The sequence below is a fragment of the Stomoxys calcitrans genome, chromosome 3 (genome assembly GCF_963082655.1).
Source record: "Stomoxys calcitrans chromosome 3, idStoCalc2.1, whole genome shotgun sequence".
Lineage (NCBI taxonomy): Eukaryota > Metazoa > Arthropoda > Insecta > Diptera > Muscidae > Stomoxys > Stomoxys calcitrans.
Genome location: NC_081554.1, coordinates 79,683,811 through 79,699,131, shown reverse-complemented (window position 1 = coordinate 79,699,131; position 15,321 = coordinate 79,683,811). Strand labels below are relative to the sequence as shown.

General features: G+C 38.3%; 1 protein-coding gene across 1 annotated transcript; it reads right to left on the bottom strand.

Moving 5' to 3' along the window:
- Positions 1 to 6,989: 6,989 nt before the first annotated feature.
- Positions 6,990 to 15,063, bottom strand: LOC106082736 (uncharacterized). Its single transcript, XM_013245439.2, has 4 exons — positions 14,893 to 15,063; positions 7,465 to 7,758; positions 7,274 to 7,381; positions 6,990 to 7,163 (listed from the first exon to the last, which is right to left on the bottom strand). The coding sequence occupies exons 1-4, from the start codon at positions 14,956 to 14,958 to the stop codon at positions 7,122 to 7,124; spliced, it is 510 nt and encodes a 169-aa protein (XP_013100893.1). The 5' UTR covers positions 14,959 to 15,063; the 3' UTR covers positions 6,990 to 7,121.
- Between the last annotated feature and the right edge of the window lie 258 nt (positions 15,064 to 15,321).

The following is a 15,321-nucleotide window of genomic DNA, read 5'->3' as shown; positions in this document are numbered from 1 at the left end:
GTATTGATCATTTTCTGCATTGCAAGGGCTTATATAGCGGCAATTGAGTTCAGATTTTTGGTGCTTTTTTTACAAATAATTGCCGTAGAAAGCTTTTTTCCCATGCATTTTGGCTATTTCGTAATTATTTCTAAATTTTCCACCCCATAACTGCGGCAATCTAAGATAAGCCCATGTCATACTAAAAGGTCAATCAAAGTTCCAAACCAAAGCATTTGGAAACTGTAATTGTTTTGTTTGTCTACACCATGTGATTATAATTTTTTTTTGTCAATTTCCAAAACTATTAAAGATGAGTCAATTGACCAGTGCATGCCAACTTTAGTGGGTATTATTAGGTACTCATATACTTGATAAGTGATGGCAAAATGTCGATAAACACTTAATATTTAAAGGCAATGTACGAAAAAATTGCAAAAAAATCAATTTCTAACGCACATACATATCTACATATAGATATATAGACAGTGATATATTGATATAATGGAATTGAACATATTATAATTGTGTTGAACCAATTATTTTTCTACACTCTCACAACAGAATATTTTTCGGCGTAACAAAGAGGTAAAAGGATCTCTTGATCACTCAACAATTAATTTGTATTACAATTATAAGCAAAAAAAAAAATTTTTCTGCATCAAAAATGATATCATATTTAGGTTAGGTAAGGTTTAAATGGCAGTCTGCCATCAGACTCACTAAGAGGTTTTCGTCAATTGTAATACCACAGGAATAGAAGATGCCTTCCACTTCCTACGTTGAACCATCCAGATCGCTTTAAAAAGCCCAATAACGAATGTTAACATCCCTTAAATCAGATAGGTTCTCAAAGAAATGAGAACCTAAAGTGGAACTCCTTCTAAATGCCAGAGCACGACACACACATAGAAGGTGTTCTATAATCTCTTCTTCTTCGATGTCCTTACAGCTTACGCAAAGTCTTTACTGGCAACCTTCAGCCTGTCAACATATTTTCCAATGAGACACTGACCTGTCATGACGGACACAATGACTGAGACGTCTGTTCTAGCAAGTGACAGCAAAACGTTAGACCTCTTCAAGTCTAGATTAGGCCACATAGTTTTGGAATGCTCACAGTCCCCTCTTTGGTACCTTCTATCATTCGTAGCCCTTCGGCCCTGATCCTGGAAAATTAGCTTACATGTGGCTAGAGGCATACCCACAGATTCCAGTTTCCCTGGCACTCAGAACAGGTGAATTTTGAACTGTTCAACCATCTCGCTGAGAAATCTGCCACAAACTTCTCATATATCAATGAGTGCTTTCCGGCTCAAGTTTAAGCTCAGTGATAAGGGGCCTCCTTTTTATAGATGAGTCCGAACGTCGTGCCGAAGTGAGACACCTCTTTGGAGAGTAGTTTTTAGATTTGTAAGGCACTATGCCAGTACCTCACAAAAGTTGCCAGCAATAAGAGGGGAAAACCACATTTGAACATTTTTTTTTCTGATTCGATCCGCTAGGATTCGAACCCATGCGTTCAGCGTCATAAATGAACTCTGCGCTACAGTGGCTCCAAGGGTGGCCGGGTAACCTGGTAAAGTGATATGACCAGTTCTAGATCTTTAGAGTACACCCCAAAGCCCAATTGGTCGTCCAGTTTGGAACCACCCATACATCAAGGATTACACAGTATCCGTATCCGCCACATGACCAAAGAGAAAGCTCCCTTAGCCTCATGGCAGTGGTAGCAGCAATTTGTCTAGCCACATTCCACAGGGGCATAAGATGTAATATTAAATTTAGTGCATCAGATGGTGTCGTCCTCAATGCGACTGTAATGCACGAACAAACCATCTTTTGGATCCGGTTGACTATTGAACAGTAGGTGGACTTTTGAAGCGCCGTCCACCAGACCACAGCACCATATAGCATTGTAGGTCTGACACCTTCAGTATATAACCAATGCATGACTCGCGGTCTAACGCCCCAACTTTTGCCAGTGGCTTTCTTACAGGTGTATAGGGCAAGAGTTGCCTTTCTTGCCCTTTGCAAAATATTGCATTTAAACTCCAATTTCATGTCCAGCAAAACACCCAAATATCTTGCGCTTTCTATAAATGGAACATTCTCTTCTCCTAAGAAACTCCTGCTGTAGAGAACTACTACCAAAATGTTGGATTTTAAGTTAAATTTCCTGTCCAACAAAACGACCAGGTATTTTGCGTTTTCTCATAATGGAACATTCTTCTTCCGAGAAGTGACAACCTATGTAACTTGTATCTCCTGCTGAAAAGAACTACTTTGGTCTTGCACGGATTTTCGCCTAAACCACTTCGCCGTTGAAGATAGAACTTCCTGAAGTATATCTTTCGGAGTAGTGGGACACTTGCCCCTAACCGCAATTGCCACGTCACCAGCATACGCGACCACCTTTTTACGCATTTCTCTTCCAGAGACAATAAAACATTGTTAATGGCTATATTCCAAAGTAGAGGACACAGAACATCTCCTTGAGGTTTTCATCTGCTGACCCATCTTTTTAGATCCACAGATCCCAAGCCTGCCGTAATGCATCTTTTAGTAAGTTATTAATAAACTTTCTTACGGTAGAGTTGATGCTTGGATATTCCAACTCCTTTATGATTGACGTCGGTTTTACATTATTGAAAGCAAAGCACCTTCAATGTCGAAAAATGCTGCTATTGTATATACCTTGGCAGCGAGATAACCCTGTTTGTAGGCGATTAGGTCGTGAAGGGCAATTTGATCGAACTAGCCCTCACCATATGCATGCTATTGCCTAGACTGGCGATCTTCAAGGATTTTTGCCCTAAAATATGTTTCTCTCAAGAGTATTCACCATAAAGGATGGCAAACTAAAATGACGAAGATCTTTTGCCTTCGTGTGGTAAGGTTTTCCTGCTTTTGGAGTGAAAATGACCTTAGTGTGCCTCGATCCCTCAGCTATATACGACATGCCGATACAAGCGGGGACCAGTTTATCGGACACAGTTTGTTTTTCAACCGATGATACATCATCAGGGCCTGGCGATCAGGGATCCGGAGCGGGTACTTTTTCCGCTCCACTCAGACAATTTTTTTCGCTCCGCTACCTCTCCTTTACAATTAAATTGCCAATTTTTCACAGCTTCATAGAGAACGAGATATGCATATTATTTTTGCCCTTACGATCACAACATCAAGCAATATTCCACTTCGATTGTGCTTTACAACTTACTATGGTTGGAATGGTTGTAAAGCATCAGGATTTGATATCTCTTGCTGATGATTTTTCTTGGTCGGAAATGAAATCGCGATACAGGAAACTAGTGAAATGGTTCGAGCAACAATACACTCTTTGCTGACTTTTAAATGTTTTTCATTAAACAATGGTCTAAGGCCGGACAATATCCTGCAATGGAATCACAGTATTCATGATCACCATTTATATCGGACTATATCTTTATGAAGCCTCCATATAAACCGATCTCCCGAATTGACTTCTTTAGCCTCTAGAGGGCGCGATTCTCATCCGATTTGGCTAAAATTTTGCAAATCTTGTCGATTATATTGCCAATTGGTCCATAACTAAATATAGCTCCCATATGAACCGATCTTCCAATTGTATTTTTTGTAACTTTTGAGGGAGCAATTCTTATCCGATTTTGCTGAAATTTTGCATAATTTCTCCTACAACCTCCAAGATTTTTCCAAAGTATGGTCTGAACCAGTGCATAAACTGATAAAACTCACATATTATTCGGCCTCCCGATTTCACTCCCTCTAGAGGACGCAATTCTTATCGATTTGGCTATTGCTTGATGTTGTTGCGATCAATGGTAAATGGTACACAATCTAGGCGGGGATGCGAGCTAAGCGCGGTGCAACTAGGTGCGGATACAAGCTAAATGCGGATGCAAACGAATCGCTGGGCTAACACATTGAACTATTTTAAGACAAGTTGTTTTGATTGCGGATACTGCCACTTATCTACTTTGGCCAGTCTTTCTCTAGCACCAGAGAGTTCACACCGATAGCAACAAAGACCCAACCTTAAAAGCACTAACGAAAACCGATTGATCGGTCGCTGTTTGACCCTAGGCTTGGCTCTAGAATATGCTGACACAAGCTAGTCATTCAGAACCTTTGTGATCCACTTGACCATTATGTCTTTGTCCTCCGCAGTTTCCAATTCCATTTTAGGTCTAGGGGGGATATTCATGCAGATTGTATACCGTAATTTATCCCAATCCACGACGGAAGAAGAAAAACACTTAGATTACTTTTTGCAAGAATACAGCCTCTGTGTTTCGCTTTCCCCATACATTTGAGTAGTAAATCCTCCTGCCAACGGAAGGATCTTTAGTGCGGCCTTACAATGGTGACGATTTATCTACAGAAACCACACCATAGTCAGGATTCAGAATTTCCACCACTGTTTCGTTAGCCTCGTCTTCTGAGTGCGCTGGGTGTTCATCCTTACAAGATTCGTTCGATCTCATCATGATGAATTTCTTTACGCATTCAGGGGCACTTGAAAAAGCAGTGAAACTAATCTTCCTTAAGACACTGTATGAATGTATATATATATATATATATATATATACATTCATACTGTTCCCGAATGTGGGGATCTTGGCTTGTATTTTGAGAACTCGAGGGGTTTTTTCTAATTCTATGAAAAACAAGTAAAATCTGGGAAGTTGAAGGGCACAATTCTATTGGCTCTAGAGGAGGCCACCGTAGCACAAAGGTAAGCATTGTCCGCCTATGACGCTGAACGCCTGGGTTTGAATCCTGGCGAGACCATCAGAAAAAATTTTCAGCGGTGGTTTTCCTCTCCTAATGCTGGCAACATTTTTGAGGAACTATCCCATATAAAACTTCTCTCCAAAGAAGTTTCGCACTGCGGCACTGCGGCACGGCATTGAGATTAAATTTGAATCGGACTGCACTCATTGATATGTGAGAAGTTTGTCTTCGTACATTAGTGGAATGTTCATGGGCAAAATTTGCAAAAAATTAGTATTTTAATTTTATTCTACTATTTAATTTTATTCTACATACCAAATCAGCAAAAATTAAAGCTTCTAAAATCCGAACAAGCATGATCAAAAGACCGATTTACATGGGACCTATATCAGGTTATAGACTGATTTGGACCGTTTTTAAACCAAATCGGATAATTATTGCGGCTTGTAAGGACTCAAGCACTCAAATTAGGAGATCGGTTATATCAGGTTATAGACCGATTAGAACCGTACTTGGCAGAAATGTTGGAAGTCATAGTTAGGTTAGGTTTAAGTGGCAGTCTGCCATCAGACTCACTTAGACGTTTTCCTCCATTGTGATGCCACAGGAACAAAAGAAGGAAGATGCGTTCTAGGTCCTACCGTTGAACCATCCATATCGCTTTAAAAAGCCCAACAACTTGCGAACGTTCACATCCGCTAAATCAGACAGGTTCTCAAAGAAATGAGAACCTAAAGTAGAACTCCTTCTAACTGCTAGTGCGGGACACAGACACAGAAGGTGTTCAATAGTCCCTTCTTCCTCGATGTCTCTACAGCTTCTGCAAAAGTCGTTGCTTCCGTCTGTCAGCATGTTTTCCGATTAGACAGTGACCTGTCATGACGGACACAATAAGTGAGACATATTTTCCAGCCAATGACATCAAAGCAGTAGACCTCTTCAAGTCTAGATGAGGCTAAATCGGACAACAATTGCGGCTTTCGGGGGCTCAAGAATTCAAATCGGGAGATCGGTTTATATGGGAGCTATATTGATTTGGACTGTACTTGGCACAGTTGTTGGAAGTCATAACAGAACACTATGTGCAAAATTTCATCCAAATTAGACAAAAATTGCGGATTCCAGGGGCTCAAGAAGTCAAATCGGGAGATCGGTCTATAAGGGAGCTAAATCCAAATCTGAATCAATATGAACCAATGTCGAGACGATCCAGAATATATATACCTTATGGGGTCGCAGATCAATATTTCGAGGTGTTACAAACGGAATGAGTAAATTACTATACCCCCATCCTATGGTGGTGGGTATGAAAATTGCATATTTTGTTCTACATATGCGCCCTTAGAAATTGACATATCTTGTTCAAACTTCACTTAAAAAGCATTTACAATATGTTTTCTTCTATTTAAGCAAGACTAATCAATGAAAATACTTTTTTTTTTGCAAAAAATGCAAAAATCCACCTTTCTTCACATTGTTTTATTTCCAAACCGTATAACTTTAAACTCAATTATCGAAAGATGACGAATACTGAAGCAAAGTCATAGTAAATTTTGTCACCAATCTAAATCACAAATGCTTTCGTAAATCGCAAAATACGAAGCTAATCACGGCCAAAATTTCAACAAATAAAAATTAAAAGTCGAATATCCCCGAAACCAGTGTAGATATTGTATTCCATCGGACTGTAGAGATTTTTGAGCACTATCAAGCAAAAAAAAAAAAAAAAAAAAAGAATTTTAAAAATCGGTGCCATCAAATCGATGTTTTGAGTGCTCAATAATGCAGTTTTTTCGTATTTTTGGAGAATTTTTTTTTTTGGACCAAAACGTTCTGATTACGTATAACCTCAAAAATGTCAAGCTTAACGATCGAGCTGTTAGTTAGCAGATGGCAACACAAGGGTTGTACAATCCCAAAATATAAAAGGCATCCCGTATATTCTTCATAGGATCCGATATATCTATGGGATGCAAACGAAATGAAACAATTAATATTGGGTTGCCCAAAAAGTAATTGTGGATTTTTTAAAAGAAAGTAAATGCATTTTTAATCAAACTTAGAATGAACTTTAATCAAATATACTTTTTTTACACTTTTTTTCTAAAGCAAACTAAAAGTAACAGCTGATAACTGACAGAAGAAAGAATGCAATTACAGAGTCACAAGCTGTGAAAAAATTTGTCAACGCCGACTATATGAAAAATCCGCAATTACTTTTTGGGCAACCCAATATTTCGACTCTTATCGTTGTTGGTATAAAAACGTTCGTGATTCACAAACCCTTAAGTGTTCATTATTTATTAAACAAAAAATTAATTTTATAACAAACAGTTGCGTAAATATTAAAATATACAAAAATAACAAGTACATATCCTGGGAAGGTTTCTAAGCTAGTCTCCGTATTATTTCGATATTTCCATTTCGATGTGAAAACAGGATTTTCCCTGGAAATTAAGTTTGTTTAATTCTCTAAAAGTTTCATTTATTTAAAACTACTCAGTTTCCATTTTTTAGATGACAATATTCGTAGAAACCACCTGAAGAATATACTTACAGTATCATGTTCTATATTCGAATCAACGATTATTTTACCACGCGCGAGACTAAGCATGCCCTTATATTTGGACAAATCAATTTTATTCTCATTTCCACAGACATTATCCTGAAAAAACATCAAGCAAGCGTACGAAAATATGTTAAAGTTTAATTTGCCTTCTTCTATAAATGTAATTTAATTGTTTTTACCTCCACTACTGGACACGATGATGGAGCTCCAAACATTGTTACATATTGCTTAGCCTCATCGGGAATCTGATTGGCCATGCTACACATATCCATTTGACCCTCTGCCAGCGTAATACCATCCTTGACCACTTTGTAATTGGAAACTGCGGTGTTAAATGCCTTAGTATGCACACATCCTTTGGGCACAATTTCGCATTGCTTGTTCAGCTTTACAGAGAAGTTTTCATCTATAGTAACAATAGCATCCGGTCCTGCGCAGTTTTCCACTTTTAATAATTTAGCTTTGTAGCCATTCTGAAAGATTGAAAGGCCCGCTGATTACATAATGCTTACATATTTACTTGCTTCGAAATTCAAAGGTAGTTGTTAAATTTCTCAATCAATGAAACGAATATAATTGGGATTAATTCTTATTAATATATCGAATTTCTTCTCAACTTGCAAAAAATAACAAGTAAAAGCGTGCTAAGTTCGGCCGGGCCGAAATTATTTACCCTCCACCATGGATCGCATTTGTCGAGTTATTTTCCCCAGATCTCTTCTTAGGCAAAAAAGGATATAATCAACGATTTGCTCTGCTATTAGAGCGATATCAAGATATGATCCGGTTTGGACCACAATTAAATTATATGTTGGAGACCTGTGTAAAATGTCAGGCAGCTGTATCGGGCTATAGACCGATTCAGACCATAATAAACACGTATATTGATGGTCATGAGAGGATACGTCGTACAAAATTTCAGGCAAATCGGATAATAATTGCGACCTCTAGAAGTCAAGACCCAAGATCGGTTTATATCATAGGAAAACACGTCATGTAAAATTTCATTCCAATCAGATAAGAATTGCGCACTCTAGAGGCTCAAGAAGTCAAGATCCAAGATCGGTTTATATGGCAGCTATATCATGTTATGAACCGATTTGAACCATACTTGGCACAGTTATTGGATATCATAACAGGGCACGTCGTACAAAGTTTCATTCCAATCGGATAAGAACTGCGCACTCTAGAGGCTCAAGAAGTCAAGACCCCAGATCGGTTTAGAAGCAGCTATATCAGGTTATGAACCGATTTGAACCATACTTAGCACAGTTGTTGGATATCATAACAGAGCACGTCGTGCAAAGTTTCATTCCAATCGGATAAGAATTGCGCACTATAGAGGCTCAAGAAGTCAAGACCCCAGATCGGTTTAGATGGCAGCTATATCAGGTTATGAACCGATTTAAACCATACTTGGTACAGTTGTTGGATATCATAACAGAACACGTCGTGCAAAATTTCATTCCAATGGGATAAGAATTGCGCACTCTAGAGGCTCAAGAAGTCAAGACCCCAGATTGGTTTAGATGGCAGCTAGATCAGGTTATGAACCGATTTGAACCATACTTGGCACAATTGTTGGATATCATAATAGAACACGTCGTGCAAAATTTCATTCCAATCGGATAAGAATTGCGCACTCTAGAGGCTCAAGAAGTCAAGACCCCAGATCGGTTTATATGGCAGTTACATCAGGTTATGGACCGATTTGAACCATACTTGGCACAGTTATTGGATATCATAGAAAACACATCATGCAAAATTTCATTCCAATCGGATAAGAATTGCGCACTCTAGAGGCTCAAGAAGTCAAGACCCAAGATCGGTTTATATGGCAGCTATATCTAAACATGGACCGATATGGCCCATTTACAATACCAACCGACCTACACTAATAAGAAGTATTTGTGCAAAATTTCAAGCGGCTAGCTTTACTCCTTCGGAAGTTAGCGTGCTTTCGACAGACAGACGGACGGACGGACAGACGGACGGACGGACAGACGGACGGACGGACAGACGGACGGACGGACAGACGGACAGACGGACGGACATGGCAAGATCGACATAAAATGTCGCGACGATCAAGAATATATATACTTTATGGGGTCACAGACGAATATTTCGAGTAGTTACAAACAGAATGACGAAATTAGTATACCCCCCATCCTATGGGGGAGGGTATAAAATTATCGCGTCATTTATTTCGCTAAGGATAGCTGCATATTGCATATTGTTAAGGATGATTTTTTGGCTATTATCTCTATGGCAACACTGTTTTGTACAGCTCACGCACGTTTCGTGATTCGTTTCACTGTCAAACATCTTCAGTTTTGTCTATAATTTAACCATGAATCGTCTTACAAACGACCAACGCTTGCAAATTATTGAATTTTATTATCAAAATGCGTGCTCTGTTAAGAAAGTTCATCGCTCGCCTTTTTCATTTTATGGTAATTTTTTGCCTCAATGGGTACGTAAATAAGCAGAATTGTCGATTTTGGAATGAAGATCATCCCAAAGCATTGCAAGAGCTACCAATGCATCCAGCAAAAGTCACAGTTAGTTGCGGTTTATGGGCTGGTGGCATTATTGGACCGTACTTCTTCAAAGATGATGCGAATCGTAACGTAACTGTGAATGGTGGGCGCTACCATGAGATGATATCCAAATTTTTTTTTTTGCCAAAATGTTAGAGCTTGACTTGCATGACATGTGATTTCAGCATGACGGTGCCACATGCCACACAGCTCGCGTTATAATGGACTTAATGAGAGGGGAGTTCGGTGAACATTTTATTTCACCATCGGGACCGTTCAATTGGCCGCCCAAAACGTGCGATTTAACGGCTTTAGGGCTATGTTATAGCTCATGTCTATGGAGACAAAACCGCTTCATTTGACGCAGCTAGTGAAGCCATGTCGGCTTCACTAGCTTCAGGCGAAGTCCCTGGTCCGGTTCTTGAGGATTATACCGATCCTATTTCAATTTGCATAGGGCATTGGACTTCTCTACCTGAAACATATGTTCTTCGATGTGGAGTGCGACCGATCCTAAATCTCACCTATAAGGAGAGAGACTCCCAGTAGTTGTTAATAAAAACGAAGTATCTATCATTCACATCGCCAAAGTCTGGCCGTTTGATAGAGGCGAACAATTCCTTTACCTAGGACTTTATCAGAAAAGGAAGAAGAAACTCCGGGAGGAGAACAAAAATACCGACAAACTTTGTGAGAGTCGGTTAGTATAGATACAAGATGTTCACTAGCCGCTGAAGAGGAAATTCTGTGAATGTGCTTCAGCAGCTGGAGAAACAGCTAAGGGGGAATGATAAATACGGCAAGTGTGCAATCACTGCGGACTTGAAGTTAATTAGTCAAACTTTTATTTGGATTCCCATTGTCAGGTAGTGGTGATAATGCATTCGATATGAGATAGTTCAAATTTTAACGAAATGGGTTAACTAATTATCGAATATACATACGTAAGAGGCATTCTGTGAAAAAAAGCCACTTAAAAAAGTGCTCATATTTGTTTGGAAATTATATATGTTTTAGTACATGTAAACACCATGATTTTAGGTCCGTGTAATACAGGGTTGTCATAGTGTCTGGATTCATAACTTTCAACTAAATAATTTTCGAACCGCTATAACTCTAAAACAAGTGAATGACTTTAGAAACTCTCAAAGAACTTTTTTGCAGAAATTCCTAATACACACTGATAGAAAAAGGATGGTAATTTGCCAAAACCGGCTGTTATTATTTTATTCGCGTTGTTGGCAAATATTTCTAATACCATTTGGTATCAATTTAATACCAGACGAGGGTGGCTTTTAGGAATTGACTGCGTCAGATTAGTATTCTTGTCATCACGACAAAAGTGTTATTTAGCTTTGTACTTAAAAAATATAAAATATTTGTTTTTATAGCCTCCAACATAGGATGGCTGTATACGAATTTCGACATTCTGTTTGTAACTCCTCGAAATATTCGTCTAAGACCCCATAAAGTATATGCATTCTTCATAATCATGACATTTTAAGTCGATCTAGCCATGTCCGTCCGTCTGTCTGTCGAAAGCACGCTAACTTTCGAAGGAGTAAAGCTACCCGCTTGAAATTTTGCACAAATACTTCTTATTAGTTTAGGTTGAATGGAATTGTAAATGAGCCAAATCGGTCCATGTTTTGATATAATTGCCCTATAAACCGATCTTGACTTCTTGGGCCACTAGAGGGCGCAATTTATTATGATATACAACCACTGTGCCAAGTATGGTTCAAATCGATCCATAACCTGATATAGCTCCCATATAAACCGATCTTGGATCTTGGGCCACTAGAGGGCGCAATTTTTATCCGATTGAGCTGAAATTTTGCTCGACGTGTATTGTTATGGCTCTCAACAAGTGTGCCAAATATGGTTTAGATAGGTCCATAACCTGATATAGCTGCCATATAAACCGATCTGGGATATTGACTTCTTGAGCCTCTAGAGGGCGCAATTCTCATTCGAATTGGCTGAAATTGTATACAATGACTTCAACTATGACCTCAAATCTCGAATCAGACAATAATTCGTATAAAAACGATTTCTGGGAACTCTACAGCCTTTAAAAGTTGAAACATTGAGCTCAAATTTGACACAGATACGTCTTTTTGATGCACGCTGGTTAAGTTCTTGAACGGGCCAAATCGGACCATATTTGGACCATAGCTGCTATATAGACCGATCTGCCGATAAAGGGTCTAATGCCCATAAATGCTTTATTTTTAATCCGATTTCGCTGAAACTTTAAACAGTGAGTAGCTTAAGGCATCCCTACATCTGACCTGACAAATATGGTTCAGATGGGACTATGTTTAGATTTAGCTCCCATATATACCAATCTGATGATAAAGGATGTGAAGCCCATAAAAGCTTTATTTATTAGCCGATTTCGCCGATTTGAAATTTGAAACGGTGAGTAGTTTCAGACCTTCCAATATAAGGCCTAAATATGGTTGAGATCGGACTATATTTAGATATAGCCGTCATATAGATCCATCTGCCAATAAAGGGTCTGTAGCCCATAAAAGCTTTATTTTTTATCCGATTTTGCTGAAATTTGTAACAATGAGTAGTTTTAGACCTCCCTACATCTCACCTTAATATAGATCAAATCGGACTATATTTAGATTGAGCTGCCATATAGACCGATCTCCAACTAAAGGGTCTGAAGCCCATAAAAGCATTATTTTTTAACCGATTTCGCTAAAATGTGAAACAGTGAGTTGTTTTCAGCCTCCCGATATCCGAGCATGGTTGCCATATAGACCGATCTGCCGAAAGAGGGTCTAAAGCTCATAAAACCTTTATTTTTTACCCGATTTTGTTGAAATTTGAAATACAAAATTCAGCAGTGGCTTATATCTAGTAGACCACTTAATGTTCGTGCCGAATTTGTGTTCATAAGTTATTCAATTTTCAGCGGTCGAACCACAAATGCCTTCGCAAATTGCAAAATACGAGGCAGATTTTGGTCAAAATTGCACAAAAAAAAAATAAAAATTGAATATCTCCGATACAAGTGGAGATATTGTAGACCTCAAGCGGACTTATTTGTAGGGATTTTCAGGCACTATCCAGTAAAAAATTTTGATAATCATACCATAAATGGAGATTTGGCAGCCCGAACAATTATTCGAAATATTGAGGTGACCAATTTTAGGGGCCTTTCAAAAGGCACACGGGCAACCTAGGGCCTTAGAATTTTGCACACGATCTTGTTAACATCTCAGCTCTAACTATTTTAAAAAAAAAATCTCTACCCCTTCTCACACGGCATATTTTTTTCGATTTTCTGCCACTGTGTATTTTGAGGCTATTTGGAAACTGGTTGAAAATTTTTTAGACATCGTTAGAAAGGTTACAACATTCTGCGAGTATTGAAAATAAATTGAGCAAATTGTTCCTTCCTATCAAAAATTATTGGCTTCAGAATCTAAAACTTTGGAAAAAATCTATATTTTGCATTTTTTTGTGAAAAAAATAACATCTTTATTTCTTTCATAACTTTTTTTTTCTTTCCAGTAGGTGCTATTTTTATACCTTCCACCATAGGATAGGGGTATACTAATTTCGTCATTCTGTTTGTAACACCTCGAAAGATGCGTCTAAGACCCTATAAAGTGTATATATTCTTGATCGTCATGTCATAGATCGACTTAAAGATCTAGCCATGTCCGTCTGTCCGTCCGTCCGTCTGTCTGTCGAAGCACGCTAACTTCCGAAGGAGTAAAGCTAGCCGCTTGAAATTTTGCACAAATACTTCTTATTAGTGTAGGTCGGTTGGTATTGTAAATGGGCCAAATCGGTCCATGTTTTGGTATAGCTGCCTTATAAACCGATCTTGGGTTTTGACTTCTTGAGCATCTAGAGGGCGCGGTTCTCATCCCATTTAACTGAAATTTTGCACGTAGTGTTTCACTTTCAACAACTGTGTTAAGTATGATTCAAATCGGTTCATGGTATAGCTGTCATATAAACCGATCTAGGATCTTGACTTCTTGAGCCAATAGAGCGCGCAATTCTCATCCGATTTGGCTGAAATTTTACATGAAGTGTTTTGTTATGACTTCCAATAACAGTGCTAAGTAAGGCGCAAATCGGTATAGAACCTAATATAGCTGCCATATAAACCGATCAGGGATCTTGACTTCTTGAACCTCTAGAGGGCGCAATTCTCATCCGATTTGGCTGAAATTTTATACAACGGCTTCTCTCATGACCTTCAACATACGTGTCTAATATAGTCTGAATCGATCAATAGCTTGATACAGCTTCCATATAAACCTATCTCCCGATTTTGCATTTAAGCCCTTATAAGGCGCAATTCTTATCCGAGTGAACTGAAATATTACACAATGACTTCTACAATGATCAGCATTCATTTATGGTCCGAATCGGACTATAACTTGATATAGCTCCAATAGCATAACAGTTCTTTTTCAATATTCTTTGTTTGCCTAAAAAGAGATACCGCGCATAGAACTTGACAAATGCGATCAATGGTGGAGGGTATATAAGATTCGGCCCGGCCGAACTTAGCACGTTCTTACTTGTTTTTGTATATTTTAATTTTGCTGTATCACGTTTTGAAATCCGATTCTTCAGTCAAAAGTTATGAATTTAGGCATTTCCATTCGTTGTTAAGATTCAACTTTTCTGTGTGCAGATGAACTTTGCAAGCCCAGGACTGGAACTACAATACACATTCTATGGAATTTTCAATCTCTTGGGTATGACTATGGCGTCATGTAACCTAATTCTTCGAGATAAGCCCCAAAGGGCAACGGATGATAAATGATACCGAATTGGGCTGTAAAAACTTGGAGATTAAGCCGCCTAATCTTAACATGAAAAGTGGATATCTATCATGACTGGTCACTGTCTGATGGAATATCATTCTGATAGACCACAGTTTGCAAGAACCGATCCTTACAGAAACTGAATTACACACCACAGTAAGTGTGGGCGTGTCCTAACAGTACAAACAAATAAATTCTCCATGAACGTAAATGTCAGTTAAAAAATTTCAAAAGTAGTTAAGAAAATCGTACTTACACAGGCCAATGACACATACAACAATCCAGTGAATAATGCTATGTGAACGAGAAGTTTGTCCATCATCTTTTGTTCGCGCTAAAAAATCTATAACGCTAGCAGAATTTCTAAAAAACAAAGTCCTTGATGTTTCTAAAAACTCGAGGCTTATATAGTGAAAATGTTTTTCTGTCAGTAGTTTTATTGCCTCGTTATTAGTAATAATTTGTTTAGCGATCATAGAGAGCTTTTATAATACTTCATATATTTATCAAAAGCATTATCCTAATCTACACGATACTACAATCGTGCTAGTTTAATTTCCTTTGTACTTTACTAATTATTTCATCAAAGTAGATATTATAATTTTATATAAACTTTTGTATAGGATTATTGACTGCACGGGTGTAAATGAATTGAAAGACTATTCATTTAAAATGAACTCAAATT

Bases quoted from the DNA above. Each gene is read 5' to 3' on its own strand.
- LOC106082736 (XM_013245439.2), bottom strand. From the start codon at position 14,958: ATGATGGACAAACTTCTCGTTCACATAGCATTATTCACTGGATTGTTG. The intron at 7,759-14,892 runs GTAAGTACGATT...TCAATCTTTCAG, and splicing joins TGTATGTGTCATTGGCCTGT to AATGGCTACAAAGCTAAATT. The intron at 7,382-7,464 runs GTAAAAACAATT...ATGTTTTTTCAG, and splicing joins CATCGTGTCCAGTAGTGGAG to GATAATGTCTGTGGAAATGA.